This window comes from Aquarana catesbeiana, linkage group LG01, assembly GCF_042186555.1.
Source record: "Aquarana catesbeiana isolate 2022-GZ linkage group LG01, ASM4218655v1, whole genome shotgun sequence".
Classification (NCBI taxonomy): domain Eukaryota; kingdom Metazoa; phylum Chordata; class Amphibia; order Anura; family Ranidae; genus Aquarana; species Aquarana catesbeiana.
This window is the reverse complement of record NC_133324.1, coordinates 245,391,757-245,415,990: the sequence shown is the minus strand read 5'-3', so window position 1 is coordinate 245,415,990 and position 24,234 is coordinate 245,391,757. Positions and strand designations below refer to the sequence as shown.

At 43.1% G+C, this 24,234-nt stretch overlaps 1 protein-coding gene across 1 annotated transcript in view; it reads right to left on the bottom strand.

Annotated features, from left to right (window-relative positions):
- Positions 1-3,326: 3,326 nt before the first annotated feature.
- ABCB9 (ATP binding cassette subfamily B member 9) overlaps positions 3,327-24,234 on the bottom strand; it is a 109,629-nt gene continuing 88,721 nt past the window's right edge. Inside the window, exons 10-12 of the mRNA XM_073627445.1 lie at positions 10,125-10,284; positions 8,724-8,860; positions 3,327-5,799 (exon numbers count right to left, since the gene is read on the bottom strand). Of these exons, the coding sequence (XP_073483546.1) occupies positions 5,542-5,799; positions 8,724-8,860; positions 10,125-10,284 (555 nt within the window). The 3' untranslated portion in view covers positions 3,327-5,541. The remainder of the gene's footprint in view (positions 5,800-8,723; positions 8,861-10,124; positions 10,285-24,234) is intronic.

The window sequence follows — 24,234 nt, the reverse complement described above, 5'->3', positions numbered from 1 at the left end:
GGTACAAAGGCTTTGCCAATTTCACCAGTTTATCCAGCGCTGCCTTCCTCTTTATTTTGTTATGACCCCTAATAAATGTCTATTTTTTTATCACAAATACTTGGCTATGTGTTTTAGTTCAAAAAGGACAGTTTGTTTGTGAGTAGGCAGGCACATTTCAAAAATACAATGCCAAATTAACAAGGAACATAAACACCAACCGATCACCGATCTCCTTGAGGTTAAAAAATACAAGATAATAATGATGTTGTGGTAACTTGACACACAAAACGAGAAAAAATTTTATGGAGATCACTAGAAAAAAAATCAGGAGATCTTGACCAAAAAAAGAAAAAAAAAAAGTAGAAAAAAAACATTATTCTGGAGATCTGGCGACAAAAAAAAAAAAAAAGATTATTCATGAGATTACGAGAAATAATAAAGAAATCAGTTTGTCAGAACTCTGTGTGAATATCAGCAGCTAAACAACTTCATTATTCTAGCATTATAAAGAAGAAGAGAATGCGCTGCATTAAAGGATTAAAAACTTTGCAGCGTGACGAATGTGCTATCTCCATTACGAACACTATTTTTACCAGACCGAGCGCTTCCGTCTCTTAATTGATTCAGAGCACGCGTGGAATTTTGTGCGAATATTGTGCGTTGGAATTGTCTACACACGCTCGGAATTTACAACAACGGATTTAGTTGTCAGAAAATTTGAGATCCAGCTCTCAAATTTTTGTCGGAAATTCCAACAGAAAATGTCCGATGGAGCCTACACACGGTCGGAATTTCCAACAACAAGCTCACGATGAACATTTGTTGTAGGAAATTTTGATCGTGTGTACGCGGCATTACAGCTCTGCTGCTGGATTTACCACCACCTGAGTGATGGTCTGGTAATATGTAATCATATTATATAGGCTTATTTCCGTTCTAGTTCCTTTCTAACTGCTAGTTTAGCTTCTTGATCAAATATATTCTATAATAGAATACATCTGACAGATGTCTAGAGGAAGCAAGAATAAACAAAGGAACCATGCAGGTGTGACCTATACCTTTTGTCCACTGGTATATACTGTACTCATTCTATTGTGTTCCCTACTTTATGGAGCACAATGCTACTTATATTACCTAGTGTGCATACAAAGCCTATTCCTTGGTGTCCCGTCATGCATGCCTTGCCCTATACTTGGTTCTCAGTTTGTAAGTAATAGTGACTAGGGTATCATTTCACTGGTTGCTGAATAAACAGCAGATATTATACACCGTAACCCAGATCAATCAACTAGATTTTCCAAATCCAACAGCAAAAATGTACTATATTGGATTTAAAGGTAAAAAGGCAACCCTTGGAGCATCAAATGCAGAGACTGAGATCAATGATCTTAAAGCATATCTAAGCCCAAAACTAAAACCTTATATATTGCATCCTACCAGTCCTTAGAAATAATGGCTGCTAGTTTTTTCTTTCTTCTGGGTTTTTTCTGATTTTCACCTTGTGATCCTGTCAGTACCAAACTTTCTGTGATTACACCCCTTATTTTCTGTACTCTATTTATGGATAAGCAGCATTGTTACCCTCCTCTCTCATACTATGGTGTGCGTTCTGTAGTTAACAGAGGTGAACTGAGCAGAGTTTGTAATGCCGCGTACACACGAGCGGACTTCTCGTCGGACTGAACTCCGAAGGACTATGACAGAGTTCCGACAGAGTTTCAACGAAATGGACTTGCCTACACACGATCACACCAAAGTCAGATCGTTTTGAACGTGATGACGTATAACTGGACTAGAATAGGGAAGTTCATAGCCAGTAGCCAATAGCTGCCCTTGCGTCATTTTTGGTCCGTCGTACTAGCATATAGACGAATGGATTTTTCGATAGGAATCGAGTCTGTCGGAAAGATTGAAACTTGTTCTATTTCTAAGGTCCGTGAGATTTTTAGACAGAAAAGATCCGATGAAGCCCACACACAATCGAATTGTCCGACGGATTCGTTCCGTCGGACCTTTGGTGCCGAAAAGTCCAGTCGTGTGTACGCGGCATTATAGTGTATGTGACAGACCCAACCAGGACAGGGGCTTTTGGAGGGGAGTGCAGGGTAGCCTCTTGCCTACTAACTATGGGCCCTGGCTTTTGAGGGGGCTCTTTTCTTGGCAGGTGTGTGCCTGGGTGACCCTTGGAAAAGCTCTTGCTTTGGATTCAAGTCCATGTCTCCCCCAAAACATACAGACTCTGGGAACTGGAGGACCCAGATACATATTTGGGGCCTCTATGCCCAAACGAGCAATGACTACTTTTGGTCTGTGATTTAATATAATCAGCTCAAACCAACCTGACACTGGGGTCTCCTGCTATAATCTGTTTAAGGTGTTATGCGTGTCTTTCCCCATTGTTTGCCTCCTAGGTGTGAATTCCCATTGTTAATTGAGTCACCTATTGTTTCTGTCTGTCTGCTTATCTCTTGGATATGTGATTAATTTTGTGTCCACTTTACCTTGTTATTGAACCATTGTGGAATTTTATGTGTGTAATGTACTTTGTTTATCCAGGGTTGTAGGCGCCTGACTGTCTGGGTGGCTAGTTGTTAATTATTTCATATTAATTAGATCACTATCAGCTATTAGTTGCTATATGTGGATTAGCATATAGTTTATGTTGGCTGTTCCTTAGATGTGCTACTTGCTTCGGATAATGTGATCAAATTCTAATCTGCTCTTGCATGGTATATATTCTGTGTGAATTTACAATAAAGAGCTTCAGTTTGCAACTAAGCTAGTGTTGGCTAGCACCTTGGGTGCAATATTCAGCTATAATACCTGGTTCCTGGTTCCAGACTGTAGGAAGCTATATCTTGATGGAGGCTAACCAAGCTGGGTACTGGACAGTACTGTCATAGTGTACACAGGAAATTAGGAGCACACTGGATTTTTGGCAGAATCAACTCTTTTTTTTGTTTGCAGTTATCTAACAGATATAATAAATCAAATGTAATGGTATATTTAACACGCTCACCCCCTCCCCCGGCACACAGCAGCTGATTGACAGCCCAAAGCCCAAGCTGTGTATGTTTCCCTATGATGCTATGTAGAGGGTGGTGTGTCCATTCCTTTCACTCAGGGTTCAGGTTTTACTGGGCTCTGCGCTCTAGCTGTTCAGTGTGTGTGATGTCATATATCAGCCCCCTGCCTTCTACTGCTGAATAAAAAACATTGTTATGGTTAGAATTCTTCAGATGGCCTTACTGAATTAGCCAAATTGTGTTAAGCTGAATCATGGAAATAAGCAGAAGACAACACAATATTTTATTTTATTTTTTTAAACTAAAATTTATTTGCATCTTTTCACTACAAAAGTCTACATTCTTAAATGACTTTTCAGTCATAAATAATATAATATTGTACCATTTCCAGCTCATACAGTAAGATGCTACTCCAGAGTTAGCATACATCTTCTTTTTTTTGACACTTAAAGCAAATCAATCCAAAGGGAAGGCATTTCATTTACATTGTTGATAAAAGGCAATTAAAAAAAAGCAAATATGCCATGTAGCAACATTACAAAAAACAATAAGGGCTGAAACACACCTTTGCGATAAGGTGCGATGAATTAGTGCATGTGTTATTGCAAAGCACAGTACATGCTTTAGCTTTTTGCAGTGCCATTCATGGTCAAAGACACCCCAGCAGACTAAGGTAATGCAGTTCTGGCGCACATAGGCTACAGCACACCACGATACACAGTAACACGTTTGTGTGCCTTGTGGTGTGCTGCACTGAAATAAAAGCTGTATGTCCATTTTATGGTGCTTTCTTGTGTGTTGGCAGCCCATTCAAGATTGTCTGCTTTAACACAATGCACATTAATGCATGATTCCACATGTTTTAATGTAACACACAGAAACGAAGAAGCGTGAATTTAGTCTTAGTTAAATACAGCATGTTGCCTAGCACCACCGTTACTAACGTGCTTCAGTATCTTGTATTCTCTATCTGTAGCAGCTTCTTTTTACATTATTCCAGTACCATTATCAATTTGCATAGAGGCCTTCAGGCACAAAGCCATCAATTCATTCCCTAGTCTATGAATGGCTGTCGGGTCTTTGGGGTGCTTCGGCTTATGTGCGACTCTAGTCACATAACTATTAATAATCACAACGAAGCATTTTACAGGTCGTTCATTGGTGATAGTGTAGTCCATTATATTTATACTTCAGCTTTAATACAGTACTTTGCTGCTTGGTTCTATTAAGACAACTAAATAATACAACCTTAAACATATCTACAGTAAGTTGTGATAATGTGTGCATTTATTTTCCCAAGGGCTATAAAAATACAGATATATTTTATAAAACAAATGTAAAGTGACAAGGCCTTGTTTGCTTATTGCCAGACATTGCCACGAGACTAAAGCTATTATTCTGGAGGATCTGTTATTTACTAGTTTTTTTCCAAAGCACTTTACAGAGAACATTGAAGCATTCCTGTCAGTCTTTATAGTACACAGACACATAATGGCCATTTTGTATGGATGCCAATTAACCTGTGTTTGGATTATGGGAGGAACCAGGCCACCTGGGGAAACCCAATCAGATCTACAAAAGAATACAAACTCCATGCAGAAGTGTCTTTAGTGCAACTCAAACTCAGCCTAACCACACAGCCATCATTATGTCTACATGGTAAAGAAAACCACATGAATCCAGCACAAATGCTAATGATACAAATAAATTTTTTGCTGATGATGCCAACAACAAGCGGGGTCTATTTTACATGTATTCTGGAGTTGCCCGCTCCTATAGAACTTTTGAAACCAGGTGAGGAAAATCTCATTGAAACTGACAGATATCTACCGAGGACCCCATGGCTTTACTCCTCCACCTAGCACCCCTATTGGAAAATTGATATAAACATTCGCTCTTGATATATCTTTTGAATGTTCCTCCTATATTGGAAACTGACTACTCCCCCTCCAGTCAGTGTTTGGCTCAGTAAAGTGAATGAGATCAAAAGCATGGAGGATGTTTTAGCCTCCTCAAACACAGAGGAACAATTTTATAAAAACTGGTTCTGTTGGATTAACCTTACTTGCACTTCAGAATATCAAGCCTTGATGGCCCATCCAGCCCATAATGGTTCCACTATCCTTCCAGTCCCCTAACACCCCACCTCTCCTTCCTCTTCCCCCTTGAATGAAAATAAAGGATTAAAAAAAAGCCTGCATAGCATACAGCCAGCAGCACTGATTGGGAGATTAAATAACTCGTGAAAAGGTCAATGATCTGAATATGATGTAACTATGATGCACTTTAGCAGCCTTCTGTTGCTGTTTATGATCTTGTAGTAAAACATGTAAAACACATTATATTTTTTAATCTTGTGGTATATTGCAATGCACAGCTACTAAAATAAAGACGAGTTGTATATCTTTACAGATGCCTGGTGTTGACATAATTTCGATCACATTGAGGTATTTGTATCTCCATGCACAGACCTATTTTATTTTTAACGTTGAGGTAAGCCTTCAAGTACTGTAGTCCCAGATCTGTATCAGCATCATTTTTCTGTGCTCTCTTCTTGGTGACGTGTTGGCCTCATGTGATCTTTTTCCTCTGATCCAAGGCCAGAGACTTGGCGTTGAACGAGCTGGGAATAAAGTCCGCCTTCCTCCATCAGCTCTTTGTGACTCCCTTGCTGAACCACTGTGCCTTTGTCTAAAACAATGATATTGTGTGCTTTCTCCACAGTGCTCAGTCTGTGTGCTATAATTAGCACTGTACGACCCTGCAGATCATTATTCATTGCTTGCTGGATCTGTGAAGAGTGAATCATCAACAGTTTTTCTTTTATTTGTCATTCGCATGTGTGAAACGCCACCAAAGCACCACTACTCATGTTTATTCAGTATTAGCAATGCTGGGACTAAAAGTCTTCAGAAATCACAGTTAAAATATGAACATGTTAACCACTTGACACCCAGGCAAATTCTGACATTTCTCACATACATATAAAAGTCAGCAATTTTTTTTGTTTTTTTGCTAGAAAATTACTTGGAACCCCCAAACTTTCTATCTATCTATCTATCTATCTATCTATCTATCTATCTATCTATCTATCTATCTATCTATCTATCTATCTATCTATCTATCTATCTATCTATCTATCTATCTAGGTGCATATGGTGCAAATGAAGATGAAGATGCTGCTCTTGTGTCCCATTGTAACTGCTAGTCTTCTATAGCTCTTAGCGCTATAGAATTATAGCTTTTGGCTCTATAGTATATGTTTTTTTTTTTACTTGTATTGTCATTTCCTTTACAACTCACTGGTAATTTAAGTAGTATTCATTAAAAAAAGACATCACAATCAAAGAAATTAATATCAGATAACATGGTTATATACAGCATTTAAAACAGGTTTTGAACATGTCACCATTTTTCTAGGTAAATATATTTCTAAAGGTGCTATTGACATTCAATTTTCACCAGATGTCGGTAACAACCCCAGCAATCAATACATACTAAGAAACCAAAACATAGAAGTTCAGAAATTAAGTTATGTGTAATAAAATGGAATGACACAGGGAAAAAGTATTGAACACGCTAGCTGAAATTGATTTAATACTTTGTACAAAATCCTTTGTTGGTAATGACAGCTTCAATACGCTTCCTGTATGGAGAAACTAGTCGCATGCGTTGCTCAGGTGGGATTTTGGCCCATTCTTTCACACAGGGGGTTATTTACAAAAGGCAAATCCACTTTGCACTGCAAGTGCACTTGAAAGTGCACTTAAAGTACACTTGGAAGTGCAGTCGCTCTAAATCTAAGGGGTAGATCTGAAATGAGTGGAAGCTCTGCTGATTTTATCATCCAATCACGTACAAGCTAAAATGCTGTTTTTTATTTTCCTTGCATGTCCCCCTCGGATCTATAGCGACTTTACTTCCAAGTGCACTTTCAAGTGCACTTGCAGTGCAAAGCGATTTTCCTTTGGTGAGTAACACCCATAGTCTTCAAATCTTGAAGGTTCCGTGGGCCTCTTCCCTTGAACTCTGATCTTTAGTTTTGCCAAGTTTTAGCCAAGTCCTTGGCTTTGTGTTTGGGATTATTGTCTTGCTGAAATGTCCACCCTCATTTCATCTTCATCATCCTGGTAGATGGCAGCAGATTTTTATCAAGAATGTCTTGGTACATTTTTCCAATCATCCTTCCTTCAAAGATATGAAGTTTGCCAGTACCGTATGCTGAAAAACAGCCCCACATCATGATGTTCCCACCTCCAAACTTCACTGTTGGTATGGTGTTTTTGGGGTGATGTGCAGTTCCATTTGACCTCCAAACATGGTGTGAATTATGGCATCCAAAGAATTCAGTTTTGGTCTTATCTGACCAGACTATATTCTCCCAGTATTTTACAAACGAGCTTCAACATGCTTTTTCTTCAGCAATGGAGTCTTGCGTGGTGAGCGTGCATACAGGCCATAGTGGTTGAGTGCATTACTTTTTGTTTTCTTTGAAACAATTGTACCTGCAAAATCCAGGTCTTTCTGAAGTTCTCCACAAAAGGTCCTTGGCTCTTGGAAAACTCCTGATAATTCTTTTCACTCCTCTGTCAAAATCTTGCAAGGAGCACCTGGTCGTGGCTGGTTTATGGTGAAATTATCTTCTTTCCACTTCCAGATTATGGCCTCCAACAGTGCTCACTGGAACATTCAGAATTTTAGAAATCCTCCGGTAACCAATGCCATCAGAAGTTTAGAAATCTTTCTGTAACCACTGCCATCAGTAGATTTTGCAACAATAAGGTTTTGAAGGTCTTTTGCTTTTATCCATCGTGAGATGTTTCTTGTGTGACACCTTTGTAATGAGACACCTTTTTGATAGGCCATCAGTTGTCATGGTTATGCAATAGAGTTTGTTTGTCAGCTTACCTGTCTCCATGTGTTCATCTCTAGAGACCAGCTGACCCTCACCTGACTGCTTTTGTAAACTCTCCTCTAGCATGGCTCCACCCCAGCTCCTATCAGGGAACCCTATATTAACCTGTGCACTGCAAGCCAGCAGTGCTGATCAACCATTGTGTGTTAGCTTTCGTGTGTACTTGCTGTGTTTCCTACGTCTGATTCCAGTTACCGACTTTGGCCTGTTCTTAACTATTCCTGTCTGCTCGTGACCCTGACCTATGGCGTGTCCCCAACCATCCCTGTTTGCCTGTGACCCTGAACCTTGGCGTGAACTCTGTTGTCCTTGTCTGCTTGTGGCCCCGACCTTGGCTTGTCCCTTACTTTCCTTGTTGTTCCAGCCTGCTGCCTCCTTCCTCTTCTCTTGTAGTCTACTGTGAGCGTGAGCTGTGAGACCCCGGGGGCCGCGACCTGGAGCCTGATAGATTTCAGCTGGTGTCTTGGCGTTTATTATTTTTTTGCACCTCCCTTTCTTCATGTGTTCAATACTTTTTCCCTGTGTCATTCCATTATATTACACATAACTTAATTTCTGACCATATTTGATTTGGTTTCTTTGTATGTATGGATTGCATGGGTTGTTACCAACATGTGGTGAAAATTTAATGTCGATAGTACCTTTAAAAATGTATTTACCTAGAAAAATGGTGACGTGTTCAATACTTATTTTACTTGCTGTATGTATGGCCTTTGGCTTTAGTTATTGCATCTATAATTTTTGCATAATAATCCTAGGAAAAGGGACCAATTAAGCATTAAAACAAACTTGCAACTTACTGCATGCTCACTCTCTGCATCAAGAGCACTGGTGGCTTCATCCAGTATCAGAACTCTGGGATTTCGGATTAAGGATCTGGCAATAGCCACCCTCTGCTTCTGACCTCCAGAAAGCTGTGCACCCTTTTCTCCAGTTTCTTATGAAAGGAAAGAAGACACACCAACATTAACCAACGGTTTTCAAAATGCATAATCCCCATTGTTCGGTAAGTACCCCCTGTTGTTCAACATCATGGCAGCCATGTCCCCAACCACATAATATAACGCAATTTTACACTGTGCACTCAAAGCAAGCTAAATTATATGCTAGATCAAGCCAATGGAGCTAAAGACTATTGTCTGTTATCAATTCTTATTCAGACTTTAATCAAGTGTATGGAAAATTTCCGGAAAACTTTTTTCCCTGTTTTTTTTCCAGAAAAAATGGAAATGTTCTGAAAAATTGAAAAAAAAAAAAATCAGTGTGGAGTAGCTTTACAAATTTAAAGTAATTTTGTTACACTTGGAACATGAAATGCTGTGTATATAAAAGTAGCATGCTGAAATAAAAGTGCTGCTTATTCCATATATAAACTAAACTTGCCTAGATTGAGAACTCTGGAGGAAAAAGCTACTATTGCACTTTCATTATGGTCCTCATCATTTCATACCATAACGTATTTTTAATGTGTTTAAGGCACCTCTGGCATGCAAGGGTGTGTTTTGTCATTCTTGTAGCATTTGGAAAACAATATTTCTTCTCACAATATTTTCAAATTACAGTTTTGCTCTCAGCAGAAATTGCACTATAAAAATGTTTCCAAATGTGATGTTGGTCTCACCATTTCCATGAGAAGAGGAAAATAAAAAACAACTGACTGACCAAACTATAGGCAAATATTATGCTGTGATGATGGGAACATTATTAGGAATCATTTAAAGGTTATAAAGAAACTAATTTGTCAGACAATTTACCCTCTTATCTGTCAATTAAGGCCTGAGAGGACAGAAACTCATCTACTGTATCCCAACAATCACCCACTCAACACTGTAGGAGGTACAAGATTGAGCCCACAAGCTGAAGCCTTTCCCCTGCAGTGCAAAAATGCATATTTCTCTTGTTTGAGAACTGCATTGAGAAGTACAGTGTTACCTGAATTGTATTCCAGGATTTGCGTGTCTTCATCTGAGAGAACTTCCAATAATTTAAGACTTTACATACTGCCATAGATATATATATAGATATATTATGTATCACTGTAAAAGAACATACAGTATTCCACACTTTTTCTTTAAATTTTTCCGAAAAAAAAAATTAAAACGGCTTTGGAAAAAAAAAATTTCCCCCAATTTTTCCTGTTTTTTTCAGGCCTTTCCATCTCTATTTCTGAGTGATTTTCTATGTAAGGAAATTTACAATACCTGTGTCATATCCATCCTGAAGCTCCGTAATAAATCCATGTGCACTGGCTCTTTTGGATGCACCAATAACAATCTCTAGGGGCACAGAGCTCAGTCCATAAGAAATATTACTCTCAATGGAACGGGCAAACAGCACAGGCTCTTGACTCACCATTGATACCTATCAGATAAAAACAGAGCAGTGAAAGCAGGCAGTCATAACACAAACACATGTCCTAGCAGAGCAAAATTCTGCTATAAGAATTCACATTTGATTACCGTATTTATCGGCGTATAACACGCACTTTTTTCCCCTTAAAATCAGGGGAAAATCGTGGGTGCGTGTTATACGCCGATCCCCTGCGATCCCCCGCTGTTTTAGCGGAGCAACCGCCGACCGCGATTTGAAAATGGCGCCGCCGGCACCGAAATACACAGAGCCGGTCCTCGGCTCTTCTCGGCTTCACTCGAGCGCCGCCTGAACCTAGCTGAGTGTACTTGGCTAGGTTCGGCTAGCTCCGTTCAGTCACGCCCATCCCGGGCGGGACTACGAGTGGAGCCGAAAGTGGCATGAAAGTAAATGAGAGCCGCCGAGAAGAGCCGAGGACCGGCTCTGTGTATTTCGGCGCCAGCGGCGACATTTTCAAACTGCAGTGACACTGACATGTCACTGCAGTTTAACTGCAGCCTGAGCAAGGCTGCAAAAGGACACAGACAAAGCTGCAGATCGGCACTGGCAAAGCTGCAAGGCTGCAAATGGACACTGATAAGGCTGCAAATGACACCAAGTCTGCTGACTGCAAGGCTGCAAATGAAACCAAAGCTGCTGACTGCAAGGCTGCAAATGACTGCAAGGCTGCAAATGACACCAAGGCTGCAAATGACACCAAGGCTGCAAATGACACTGGACAAGAATGCAGATGGACGCTGTACAAGGCTGCATTGATGGGCATTTAAATGTAAGTTTTTTTCCTTAAAACATTTTTTTCCTTAAAATTCCCGCCTAAACTTGGGGTGCATGTTATACGCCGGCGCGTGTTATACGCCGATAAATAAGGTAGTTAAAACAAACAATGCCACTTTGCCCATTCATGGCGAAGAGACAGTGTCTGTTGATAGGCCACCCTGCCTGGTAGGTTTACTCATTTATCTACATTCCATTACCCATTTCCTGCTTCAGAATTCTATCCTGGGTAAGTTCTGATGTTGCACTGTGTTGAAGCGTACCCTGGTGCATGATGTCATTGTTCTTCCACATGTGACAGTGTTTGGGTCTGGCGACTGAATGCTCAGGCACAAGCACTGTCGAGTAAGGCATTTGCTTTTCTGCAGAGTTCTTATAATTAATATCAATGTTACATGGCACTGTCTACTTGCCAAGCTTATAAAGATATGCTTTATATGATATTTTAGGCATACAGTTGTATATATAAGAAACAGTAAAACATATCATTATTACAAAAGCAAAAAGGGTTTACTTAGCTAAACAGAAATTAAATACAGTCAGGTTGCAAGTATCGGGATTCAATAAAGCCTGTGTGAGCCATTGCTGCATTTGGAACTATGCAAAAAAGCATAATTTGAGTAAGCACATTAATAACTTCTAACTGCTTGAGATATTTACCATGACATTCTGGCTAGTGGGTCTTACTGTTTTATAGCAAAACCCACTAACCACAAGATATGCAGACAGTGGGGAAACCCTTTTTTACACAAGAAGCTGGCAGTCAGAAAGTCCAGTCAACAGAATTGTCTGTAGGTGCATTCACTTTTCTCTTCTTCCAGCTTTAAAGATAAATCATAGTGGGGAACAGTCACAACTAATCAAACTCCTTTTACTTCTCAAAGAATCTAAAATTCAGGCTGGGTTCACACTGGAGAATAGGGATGGTCCCGATGTCCATTTGTTCACAAACAAACCAAACATATGAGGCGTTCGTGGCAAATTCGAGAGCCGCAGAGCGCCCCATAATGCACTGCGAGATTGCAGTGCATTGACGGCTGCTGATTGGCCAAAGCATGCACCTGACCTGCAGGCTTTGGCTAATCACAGCGTGATCTGCTGTGAGAGCCATTATTGGCTCAGGGGGCTAAGTCCACATCCCACACTATATATGGCTGCTTACACGGCGGCCATGTATAGTGTGATAATAACTTGGAGAGGAGAACTTGAACTAGATTAGGCAGGTTAGTTAGTGGCATGCAGGCAGTTTAATATATATATATATATATATATATATATATATATATATATATATATATATATATATATATATATATATATATATATATATATATATATATATATATATATATATATATATATTTACAATCCGGGGTGATTAGGTTCAAGTGGTGCATGCAGTTTTCCAGAAACGTGCCACTCCAGACTGCGTTTTTAGGGCATGGCAGCCCACTTTTATTGAAAGGTAACGAAAAAGTTCAAACAAACAGTACTCTTCCCTCGCAGGGGGGTTCCACCATCATACAAACAAACTATAGCCTCCTGGCTTACTCAATGTCAGCTTCATGCTGTTTTGATTGCGGGCCACATCTGCCTGCTACAGACGTGCACACACAGGCTGCCACCTGCAGTCTTAGATTCCGAGACCTCCTGTTTCTTTCTCCTGGAGCCATCTCCTACTGGGACCCTCCCGACCTCCTAAGCCAGACTTACTGTCTGCCGGGCGGAGCTGTCTCCAAGTCTGAGCACTGACCTCTATTCCTGGGATGTTTATGAACCCAGCCCACGGGTGTGCAATTAGTATTCCTGTCAAAATCAGGCATACACTGCTCATATACACCTGTGACACGGGGTCGCACCAATATAAATAAAAGTGGTATTGGTGCAAACCTAATATATATTAGGGTTGTACCGATACCACTTTTTTAAGATCAAGTACAAGTACCGATACTTTTTTTCAAGTACTCACCGATACAGATTACCGATACTTTTTTTAATGTCATTTGACAGTAGCACTGATTGGCTCTCATAGGTGGCACTGATATGCAGCACTGATAGGTGGCACTGACTGATGGGCATTGATTTGCAGCACTGATGGCTGGCACTGACTGATGGGCACTGATATGCTGGCTCTGATCGGTGGCATTTATGGGCCCTGATAGGTGGCATTTATGGGCACTGATAGGTGGCACTTATGGGCAATGATAGGTGCAACTTATGGGCAGGCAGTGGCAATGAAATGATGAGAGAGACAATCAATAACAGTCAAAGTTCAAACTTTCTCGAGTATATAAATGCTGCGACACCCATCTTGGTACACCCTGCGCTCGGCCTCAGAAAGCCAGCAGTTAGAAGGCAGCAACGGACATCTTGTTACACCCAGCCCATATAGTGAACTATATGGGCTGGGTGTAACAAGATGTCAGCTGCCGCCTTGTGACTGCTGGCTTACTGAGGCCGAGTGCTGTCGCGCTGTTCAATCTCCGACGGAAACCGGGGCTGTCACTTCCGTTAACGTATGTGACGGCCCGGGTCACCAATTCTGACGGCTGCGAGTGCGACCCACACCCCTGCCCCCAGCCAGATTACCTTTCGCTGCTGCCAGCCCAGGACTCGCTCTCCGCTCCACCCACTGACTTCCGGGAGCCGCCTCTTCATACAAAAAGCATCAGGTCAGGCATCGCAAGCATTTGCCCGAGTACAAGTACTCGGGCAAATACTCAGTATCGGTGCAACCCTGATTTTATATATATATATATATATATATATATATATATATATATATATATATATATATATATATATATATATATATATATATATATATACATATATATATATATACACACACACACACACATACACATACACACACACACACACACAGTACATGCAGTGTAGACTATATATACAGTGCAGGCAGTCTAGTATATACTTTATATATACAGTGTAGTCAGTGCAGAGGATATAATACAGTATATCGAAGTGGTTAAGGGGAACCCTATGACAGAATTAAGAAAAAAAGGCATGGGGTCCCCCCAAAAACCATACCAGTCCCTTTGGGTCTGGCATAGATTTTAAGGGAAACTTCACTCCAAAATGTAAAAAAAATTGGCATGGGGTCCCCCCAAAATCCATACCAGACCCTTATCAGGGCAAGAAGACTGGCCAGAAAAAGGGGTCCTCGTCCCCCCAACCCTGGCACAGTGGTTGTGGGATCTGTAGGTGGGGGGCTTATCGGAATCTGGAAGCCCCCCTTTAACAAGATCCCAGCCCTCTCCCCGTATGTGAATGGATAGGGGGCATTGTACTCCTACCCATTCACAAAAAAAGTGTCAAAAAGTAAAAACCACAATAGACGGTTTTTGACGATTTCTTTATAAAAAAAAAAAAAGTGTGATTTAACTGTACTTCTGTCTTGGTCTGATTCATGGTTTCTGACAGTAGGCGAAGGCCATGAATTCAGAAGATGCAGTCAATCCACTTTTTGGTAATATTTTTTCCAGACTGGATGAGCAGGATCACCAGATGGATCTGTTTGCCATGGCTTTACAGACGCTCCTGAGTCGCACGGCTCACCTGGAATCTCCCACTGTGGCTGCTCCGGTACAACCTGCATTGCAAGCCATCCCTGCTGCTGCTCCAGTCTCTGTGCAGGCACCCACCTCGAGTATTACCTCTATAAAAAGTATGTCTGGTTCCGCTCCGCTTCCCCAGCGATTTGGGGCAATCCAGTCTAATGCAGAGGGTTTTTCAACCAGGTTGAGATACACTTTGAGATGCTGCCCCAGGCGTTTCCCACGGACAGAAGCAAAGTAGGTTTCGTGATATCTTTGCTTTCTGAGAGAGCCTTGGCCTGGGCAAACCCTCTATGGAAGATGCAAAAACCCATTGTCCTGAGTTACCCAGAGTTTGTGGCTTCTTTAAAAGGGTATTTGACGTTCCCGCACACACTCCGCTTCTGCTGCCAAGTGCCTCATGGCCATCAAACAGAGTACAAGAACTATTGCCAATTACGCCACTGAATTCCATACTCTGGCAGCAGAGGTTGCTTGGAACAATGAGGCCCTCGTGGCTGCTTTTTCTCATGGTCTCCCGGTTACCATCAAAGATGAGATAGCAGCCTGAGATATACCCACTGAGCTGGAGAAGTTGATCACATTTGCAATCTTTATTGACTCCAGACTCAGAGAAAGACTCTTTTAAAGGAGAGCTTGCGGAAGACTCCTGTACATTTGTCTCCGAGCTTTGCAATCCCATCCTTGCCTCCCTCACCTCCCACACGTCCTGGTACCGAGTCGGTCAGTGAAGGTGAACATATGCACTTGGGCTTCACGCGTCTCTCTCTTAGGAGGAGGGAGAGATTGTGCCTTTATTGTGGCCAGGCAGGTCACTTTTTGAAGTCTTGTCCTACCCGTCCAGGGAACTCCCAAACCTTGAGGTCCTGTCACGGACAGACCTTAGGTGGCGTTGTTTCGTCCCCAGTTTTACAGAAGGATAAGCCCCTGGTTCCGGTTACCCTTTCTTGGGCTGAGTCATCCGTCGAGATACAGGCTCTAATCGACTCTGAGGCTGCAGGCCTGTTCATTGATGCTGCCTTGGTATCGAAGCACTCGATCCCGCTGCAGCTGCGTGCCACTCCACTTGCCATTGAGGCTCTTGACAGGAGACCTCTACAGCCTGCCCATGTGACTCATGAGACTGCTCTGTTGTCCATCGCCATGGGGGCTCTTCACCATGAGATAATTCCAAGTTATTTTCTCACCTAAATTTCCACTGGTTAATGATTATCCTTGGTTACAGAGGCACAACCACTCTTTTGATTGGCTTTGTGCTGGATTCTCTCCTGGTCTCCACAATGCAGTAAGACATGCTTTCAGAAGGTGGCTAAGGTCGTGTGCACCTCTTCACTCTCCTCCCTGCCAGAGTACCGCAATTTTAGCAATGTCTTTGACAAAGGTCAAGCCGGTAGTTTGCCTCCACACCAGGCGTATGATTGTGCAATTGACCTTCAGTCTGGTGCCATACCCCCTCGTGGCCGGGTTTACCCTTTGTCGGTCTCGGAGGATAGGGCCATGGAGGAGTATGTTGCAGAAGCACGTTCGAGGTTTTATCTGCAAATCCTCGTCTCCTGACGTTGCTGGTTTCTTCTTTGGGTAGAAGAAGAGTGGTGAACTGAGACCTTGTATTGATTATAGGGGTCTCAATCGTCTCAGGATTAAGAATGCTTATCCAATTCCATTGATTACGGAATTATTTGACCGCCTCAAGGGGCAACGGTTTTCACAAAGCTTGATTTGAGAGGGGCATACAATCTCGTGAGGATTAAGGAGGGCGACGAATGGAAAACTGCATTTAATAGCAGAACAGGCCATTATGAGTACCTCATGATGCCATTTGGCCTTTGCGACGCTCTGGCAGTTTTCCAGGGATTTACCAATGATGTCCTCCGAGATTTGTTGCAGCGATGTGTGGTGGTTTATCTCAACGATATCCTCATATTTTCCAAGTCCCCACAGATGTCTGTCGTGTGCTTCGGAAGCTGAGAGAAAACAATCTCTATTGTAAGTTGGAGAAGTGAGAGTTCCATCGTGAACAGGTTAAATTCCTGGGTTATGTAATTTCCACTGCTGGTTTTTCGATGGACCCAGAAAAACTTTCAGCAGTCCTACAGTGGCCACGACCTGTAGGTATACGTCCTCTGCAACGTTTTCTTGGCTTTGCCAATTATTATCGGAGGTTTATTCTTAACTTCTCGTCCCTGGTCAAACCCCTGACTGATATGACCAGAAAGGACGGTAACCCACAGAGTTGTTCTCCGGACTCCATTAAGGCCTTTAAGAGTCTCAAGGCTGCCTTTGTTTCTGCTCCTGTGTTGGCACGTCCTGATCCTACGTTACCCTTTATCCTTGAGGTTAATGCTTCGGAGACTGGAGTTGGCGCCCTTCTGTCTCAACGTCCTACCTCTGAGAGCGCTATGCATCTGTGTGGCTACTTTTCCAAGAAATTGTCACCTGCGGAGTGCAAGTATGAGATTGGGGACAGAGAGTTGTTAGCGATCATTTTAGCTCTTCAGGAATGTAGGCATCTCCTTGAAGGTACCACTGTGCCGGTTCTCATTCTTACTGACCATAATAATCTCACATTCATGTCTGAGGCTAAACGCCTCTCTCCCAGAAGGGGGCGCGATGGGTTATTTTCTTGTCAAGTTTCAATGACATTGTCTCATTCTTACCCGGTACTAAGAATGTAAGGGCTGACGCTTTGTCGTGACAATTTTCCTCCACTTCCAAGATGGAGTCGGTTCCGTTTCCTGTGATTCCTCCTGACGTATTTTGGCTATGGTTCGCACCAGTCTCACTTCCCCTTTGGGTGACAAAATTCTTGCCGCTCAAATCCATGCTCTTCCTGAGAAACCTTGTGACCGTTGGTTTGTCCCTTAGAGTCTCCGTACTGCCGTGCTCCAGACTTACCATTCTCCCAAGGCTGCTGGCCACCCTGGGAAGAATCAACCCTTTTGGGCCATTTCTCAACAATTCTGGTGGACTAGTCTACATGCTGATGTAGCCGTCTTCGTAGCTGCCTGTTCCATGTTTGCTCAGAGTAAAACTCCACGATACCTTCCAGTGGGTCTCTTACAACCTATGCCCAATGGAGAGAGGTCTTGGACTCATCTGTCTATGGATTTCATTGTGGAGTTACCCAACTCCCAAGGCAACACAGTTATCCTTATGGTGGTTGAACAGTTCTTGAAAATGCCTCATTGTATTCCACTTAATAAGTTGCCCACAGCTAAGGAACTGGCTTCCATTTTTGCTCGGGAGATATTTTGCTTACATGGGCTACCCAAGGTGATTGTCTCAGACAGGGGTAGTCAGTTTGTGTCCCAGTTCTAGCGAGCCTTTTGTGCACAGTTGGGAATTCAGCTTGCTTTCTCCTCTGCATATCACCCGCAGTCTAATGGGGCCGCAGAACGAGCCAATCAGTCCTTGGAACAATTCTTAAGTTGCTATATTTCTGACCATAACAACTGGTCAGACCTATTACCGTGGGCAGAGTTTCCTCAAAACAGTGCCTTGAATTCTGCTTCCCGATGGTCCCAGTTTATGGTGAATTATGGTTTCCAACCTTCCATTGTTGCCTGACTCGTTTTTTCCGCACAGTATTCCTGCATTAGAGGAGCATCTCCGTGGTCTTCGTTCCACTTGGCCACAAGTTCAAGAGGCTTTGCAACATGCTAACGATAGGTACAGAATCCATGCTGACCACAGACGCCTGCCTGCACCTTCCTACCAGGTTGGGGACAGAGTCTGGCTGTCGTCTTGCAACCTCCGACTTAGTGTTCCTTCTTTGAAATTCACACTTCGGTTTATTGGGCCTTTCCATATCCTTCGCAGCATTATACCTTGGACCAACCAGTCCTTGGAGCAGTTCCTACATTGCTATATTTCTGATCATCATAACAACTGGCCAGACCTCTTACCTTGGGCGGAGTTTGCTCACAATAGTGCCTTGAATTCTGCTTCCCGATTGTCCCCGTTTATGGCGAACTATGGTTTCTAACCTTCCATGTTGCCTGACTTATTTGTTCCGCAGAGCATTCCTGCGTTAGAGGAACATCTCCGTGGTCTTCGTTCCACTTGGGCAGAAGCACAAGTCCAGGAGGCTTTGCGACATGCCAATGATAGGTACAGACTCCATGCTGACCGCAGACGCCTGCCTGTGCCTTCCTACCAGGTTAGGGACAGGGTCTGGCTGTCATCTCGCAAACCTTCGACTCTGTGTTCCCTCTCTGAAGTTGGCACTTCGGTTTATTGGGCCTTTCTGTATTCTCCACAGGATTAACCCAGTGGCTTACGCTTTAGACCAGTGGTTCTCAACTCCTGTCCTCAGGACCCACTAACAGGCCAGGTTTGCAAGATAACTGAAATACATCACAGGTGATATAATTTGCTGCTTAGTGATTGCAATATTCTAGTCTGCATCTCCCCAAGGTAATACATAAAATCTGGCCTGTCGGTGGGTCCTGAGGACAGGAGTTGAGAACCATTGCTTTAGACCTTCCTTCTAATATGCGTATCTCAAATGTGTTTCATGTTTCCTTACTGAAACCTATAGGTTGAGAACCATAAGGAGTATGAGGTACAATGCATTGTTAACTCCCATAGGTTCCATGGGCGCGTACAGTAATGTATTCCATGTCTCCTTATTAAAACCTTTGGTCTGCAATTGCTTTACCACCTCGGTGCCATGTCCTCACCCTGTACAGGTTGAGAACCATGAGAAGTATGAAATACAGTCCATTGTTGACTCCCGTAGGTTCCGTGGGCGCATGCAGTACCTGGTGCATTGGAAAGGGTACAGTCTGGAGGAACGCTCTTAGTTCTCATCTTCAGACGTACATGCCCCTGTCCTCCTCCGTGATTTCCATAGACGTTTTCCCCTAAAGCCTGGTGGTCCTCCGAGGGGGAGGGGTCATTGAAGAGGGGGTACTGTCAGGGCTGGGCTCAGCCCTTCCTTCTCTGAGCTGGCCACTCAGCTGTCGGTAATTGTCAGCTCCTATCTCTCCACAGTGACTCACCTGTTGATGATATCCTGCTCGTCAGTCCTGTTTACTTAAGCCATCCAGCCCAGTGTCAGGGCTGGGCTCAGCCCTTCCTTCTTCCTTCTCTGAGCTGGCCGCTCAGCTGTCGGCTAATTGCCAGCTCCCATCTTTCTCAACAGTTACCCAGCTGTTGTTGACTCTGCTCGTCAGTCTTGCCTACTTAAAGTCATCCAGCTCACTTGATCTCTGCTTTCGCCTTTATCAACATCACAGAGACTTTCTCCTTTTGAAGACTTGCTCAGCTGACGTTCCTTCTGGCTCCTGATCCTGCTTGCTGTACTACTACGTTTGTCTCTGGCTCTCTGACATTTGCTTGGCTGACCACTCGATCCGGTTACTGAACTCTGGCTTGTTTTGACTATGCTTACTCTGTTTACCTTATTATTATTATTATTATTAATAAACAAGTGTGATTTAACTATACTTCTGTCTCAGTCTGATTCATGGTTCCTGATACCCAAATGATCGAGATGGTGACAGAGAGCTGTTGGCGATCATTTTAGCCCTGAAAGAATGGAGACATCTCCTTGAAGGTACCACTGTGCCGGTTCTCATTCTTACTGACCATAAGAATTTCACATTCTTGTCTGAGGCTAAGCGCCTCTCTCCCAGAAGGGCGCGATGGGCTCTTTTCTTGTTGAGTTTTAATTACATTGTCCGGTACTAAGAATGTAAGGGCTGGCGCCTTGTCACGACAATTTTCCTCCACTTCCAAGTTGGAGTCGGTTCCGGTTCCTGGGATTCCTCCTGATCGTATTCTGGCTATGGTTCGCACCAGTCTTACTTCTCCTTTGGGTGACAAAATTCTTGCTGCTCAGATCCATGCTCCTCCTGAGAAACCTTGTGACCGCTGCTTTGTCCCAGAGAGTCTCCGTACTGCCGTGCTCCAGACTTACCATTCTCCCAAGGCTGCTGGCCACCCTGGGAGGAATCAACTCGTTTGGGCCATTTCCCAACAATTCTGGTGGCCTAGTCTACGGGGTGATGTAACTGCCTTCGTAGCTGCCAGTTCCGTGTGTGCTCAGAGTGAGACTCCATGACACCTTCCAGTGGGCCTCCTACAACCCATACCCAATAAAGAGAGGCCCTGGACCCACCTGTCTATGGATTTCATTGTGGAGTTACCCAACTCCCAAGGCAACACTGTTATCCTTATGGTGGTTGACCGGTTCTCAAAGATGTGTCATTGTATTCCACTTAAGAAGTTACCCACTTCTAAGGAACTGGCTTCCATTTTTGCTCGGGAGATCTTTCGCTTACATGGGCTACCCAAGGTGATTGTCTCAGACAGGGGTAGTCAGTTTGTCTCCCGGTTCTGGCGAGCCTTGTGTGCACAGTTGGGAATTCAGCTTGCTTTCTCCTCTGCATATCACCCGCAGTCTAATGGGGCCGCAGAACGAGCCAATCAGTCCTTGGAACAATTCTTAAGTTGCTATATTTCTGACCATCATAACAACTGGTCAGACCTATTACCGTGGGCAGAGTTTCCTCAAAGCAGTGCCTTGAATTCTGCTTCTCGATGGTCCCAGTTTATGGTGAATTATGGTTTCCAACCTTCCATTGTTGCCTGACTCGTTTTTTCCGCAGAGTATTCCTGCATTAGAGGAGCATCTCCGTGGTCTTCGTTCCACTTGGCCACAAGTTCAGGAGGCTTTGCAACATGCTAACGATAGGTACAGAATCCATGCTGACCACAGACGCCTGCCTGCACCTTCCTACCAGGTTGGGGACAGAGTCTGGCTGTCGTCTTGCAACCTCCGACTTAGAGTTCCTTCTTTGAAATTCGCACCTCGGTTTATTGGGCCTTTCCATATCCTTCGCAGCATTATACCTTGGACCTTCCTCCTAGTATGCGCATCTCAAATGTGTTTCATGTCTCCTTACTGAAACCTATACAGGTTGAGAACCATGAGGAGTATGAGGTACAATCCATTGTTGACTACCATAGGTTCCATGGGCGCATACAGTACCTGGTGCATTGGAAGGGGTACGGTCTGGAGGAATGATCTTGGGTCTCATCCTTGGACGTACATGCCCCTGTCCTCCTCTGTGATTTCCATAGACGTTTTCCCATCAAGCCCGGTGGTCCTCCAAGGGGGAGGGGTCGTTGAGGAGGAGGTACTGTCAATGCTGGGCTCAGCCCTTCCTTCTCTGAGCTGCCCGCTCAGCTATCGGCTAATTGCCTGCTCCCATCTCTCTCCACAGCTACCCAGCTGTTGTTGATTCTGCTCGTCAGTCGTGCCTACTTAAAGTCGTCCAGCTCACTTTATCTCTGCCTTTGCCTTTGTCAACATCACAGAGACTTTCTCCTGGGTTCCTGTTGAAGACTTGCTCGGCTGACGTTCCTTCTGGCTCCCGATCCTGCTTGCTGTACTACTACGTTTGTCTCTGGCTCTCTGACAGTTGCTTGACTGACTACCCGATCTGGTTACTGAACTCTGGCTTGTTTTGACTACGCTTACTCTGTTTACCTTATTATTATTATTATTATTATTAAACAAGTGTGATTTAACTCTGATACCCAGATGATCTCTGACTTTGCCTGGTCAACATCACATTTATTCTCTCCGGCATGCCTTTTAAAGACTTGCTTGGTTGACGTTCCTTCTGGTTCCAGATCCTGCTTGCTGTTCCACTATGCTGATTCCTGGCTTCCTGACTTTCTGGCTTGTCTGACTATCTGTTCCGGTTACCGAACTTTGGCTATGTTTTGACTACGTTTGTTCTATTTACTTTTATTATTAAACAAGTGTGATTTAACTGTACTTCTGTCTCGGTCTGATTCATGGTTTATGACTATTTCATTTTTATTGTTACACTTTAAACATTATTAAAATCACTGCTCCTGAAAAAACGATTGTTTTAAAAACTTTTGTTTACATTAATACATGTCCCCTAGGCCAGTACCCGCTTCCCCATACACTTTTTATGGCAATAACTTGCATATAAGCCTTTAAAATTAGCACTGTTGATTTTTCATGTTCGTGTCCCATAGACTTTGATAGGGTTCGAATGTTTGCACAAATTTTTTGCCTGTTCGCATGTTCTAGTGTTCGGCCCACCCCTACTGGAGAATGCAGAGGCTCACAGCAGGAGTCCGGTGCGTCTCCATTCACTGTTTCAGGTCCGATTTCAGCCCGAATTTGAGGCTGAATTTGGACCTAAACGGACCAAAAGATGCACAAGACTCCTGTGCAATTCGCACCGGAGCCGCTGCGGAGATGTGTGAACCGGCTTCATAGAGAGCTGGGACCAATCCCGGTTAATTTTTTCATTAACGACCTGGAGGATGGGGTAAACAGTTCAATCTCTGTATTTGCGGATGATACTAAGCTAAGCAAGGCAATACCTTCTCCGCAGGATGTGGAAGAACCTTGCAAAAAAGATCTGAACAAATTAATGGGGTGGGCAACTACATGGCAAATGAGGTTCAATGTAGAAAATGTAAAATAATGCATTTGAGTGGCAAAAATATGAATGCAATCTATACACGGGGGAGAAACTCTGGGGGAATCTAGGATGGAAATGGACCTGGGGGTCCTAGTAGAGGATAGGCTCAGCAATGGCATGCAATGCCAAGCTGCTGCTAACAAAGCAAACAGAATATTGGCATGCATTAAAAAGGGGATTAATTCCAGAGATAAAATGATAATCCTCCCGCTCTACAAGACTCTGGTCTGGCTGCACCTAGAGTATGCTGTCCAGTTCTGGGCACCAGTCCTCAGGAAGGATGTACTGCAAATGGAGTGAATACAAGGAAGGGCAACTAAGCTAATAAAGGGTCTGGAGGATATTAGTTATGAGGAAAGGTTGCGAGCACTGAACTTATTCTCTCTGGAGAAGAGACGCTTGAGAGGGGATATGATTTCAATTTATAAATACCGTACTGGTGACCCCACAATAGGGATAAAACTTTTTTGCGGAAGGAAGTTTACCAAGACACGTGTCCACTCATTAAAATTAGAAGAAAAAAGGTTTAACCTTAAACAACGTAGAGGGTTCTTTACTGTAAGAGCGGCAAGTATGTGGAATTCCCTTCCACAGGCGGTGGTCTCAGAGGGGGGCATCGATAGTTTCAAGAAACTATTAGCTAAGCACCTGAACGACCGCAACATACAGGGATATACAATGTAATACTGACATATAATCACACACATAGGTTGGACTTGATAGACTTGTGTCTTTTTTGAACCTCACCTACTATGTAACTATGTAACAATCTCCTGCTATGCGAATTGGATGCAGAGGAAAGCCACATCCAATTCCCAATAGTGTGAACCCAGCCTAAACCTGGCAGTTCACTGTAGGTATCAGCTCTTAATCAAAATTAAACAGATTTTGATTCACATTTTCCTTCTCTAGTTTTTATAAACTGAACCCTTTGCAATAAAAACAGTTTCGATAAAGGTGAAGCTATGATAACATATATGGGGATTGCCCTTACTGACCTCCTTTTTTTAAATGCTATTCGTGTTAACATGACTAGCTGGCTATGTTATTATCATTTGCTCAGCTCCTGTCATTACCTGTAACCACAGTGCTGGTTGGATGGTTCATTGGAG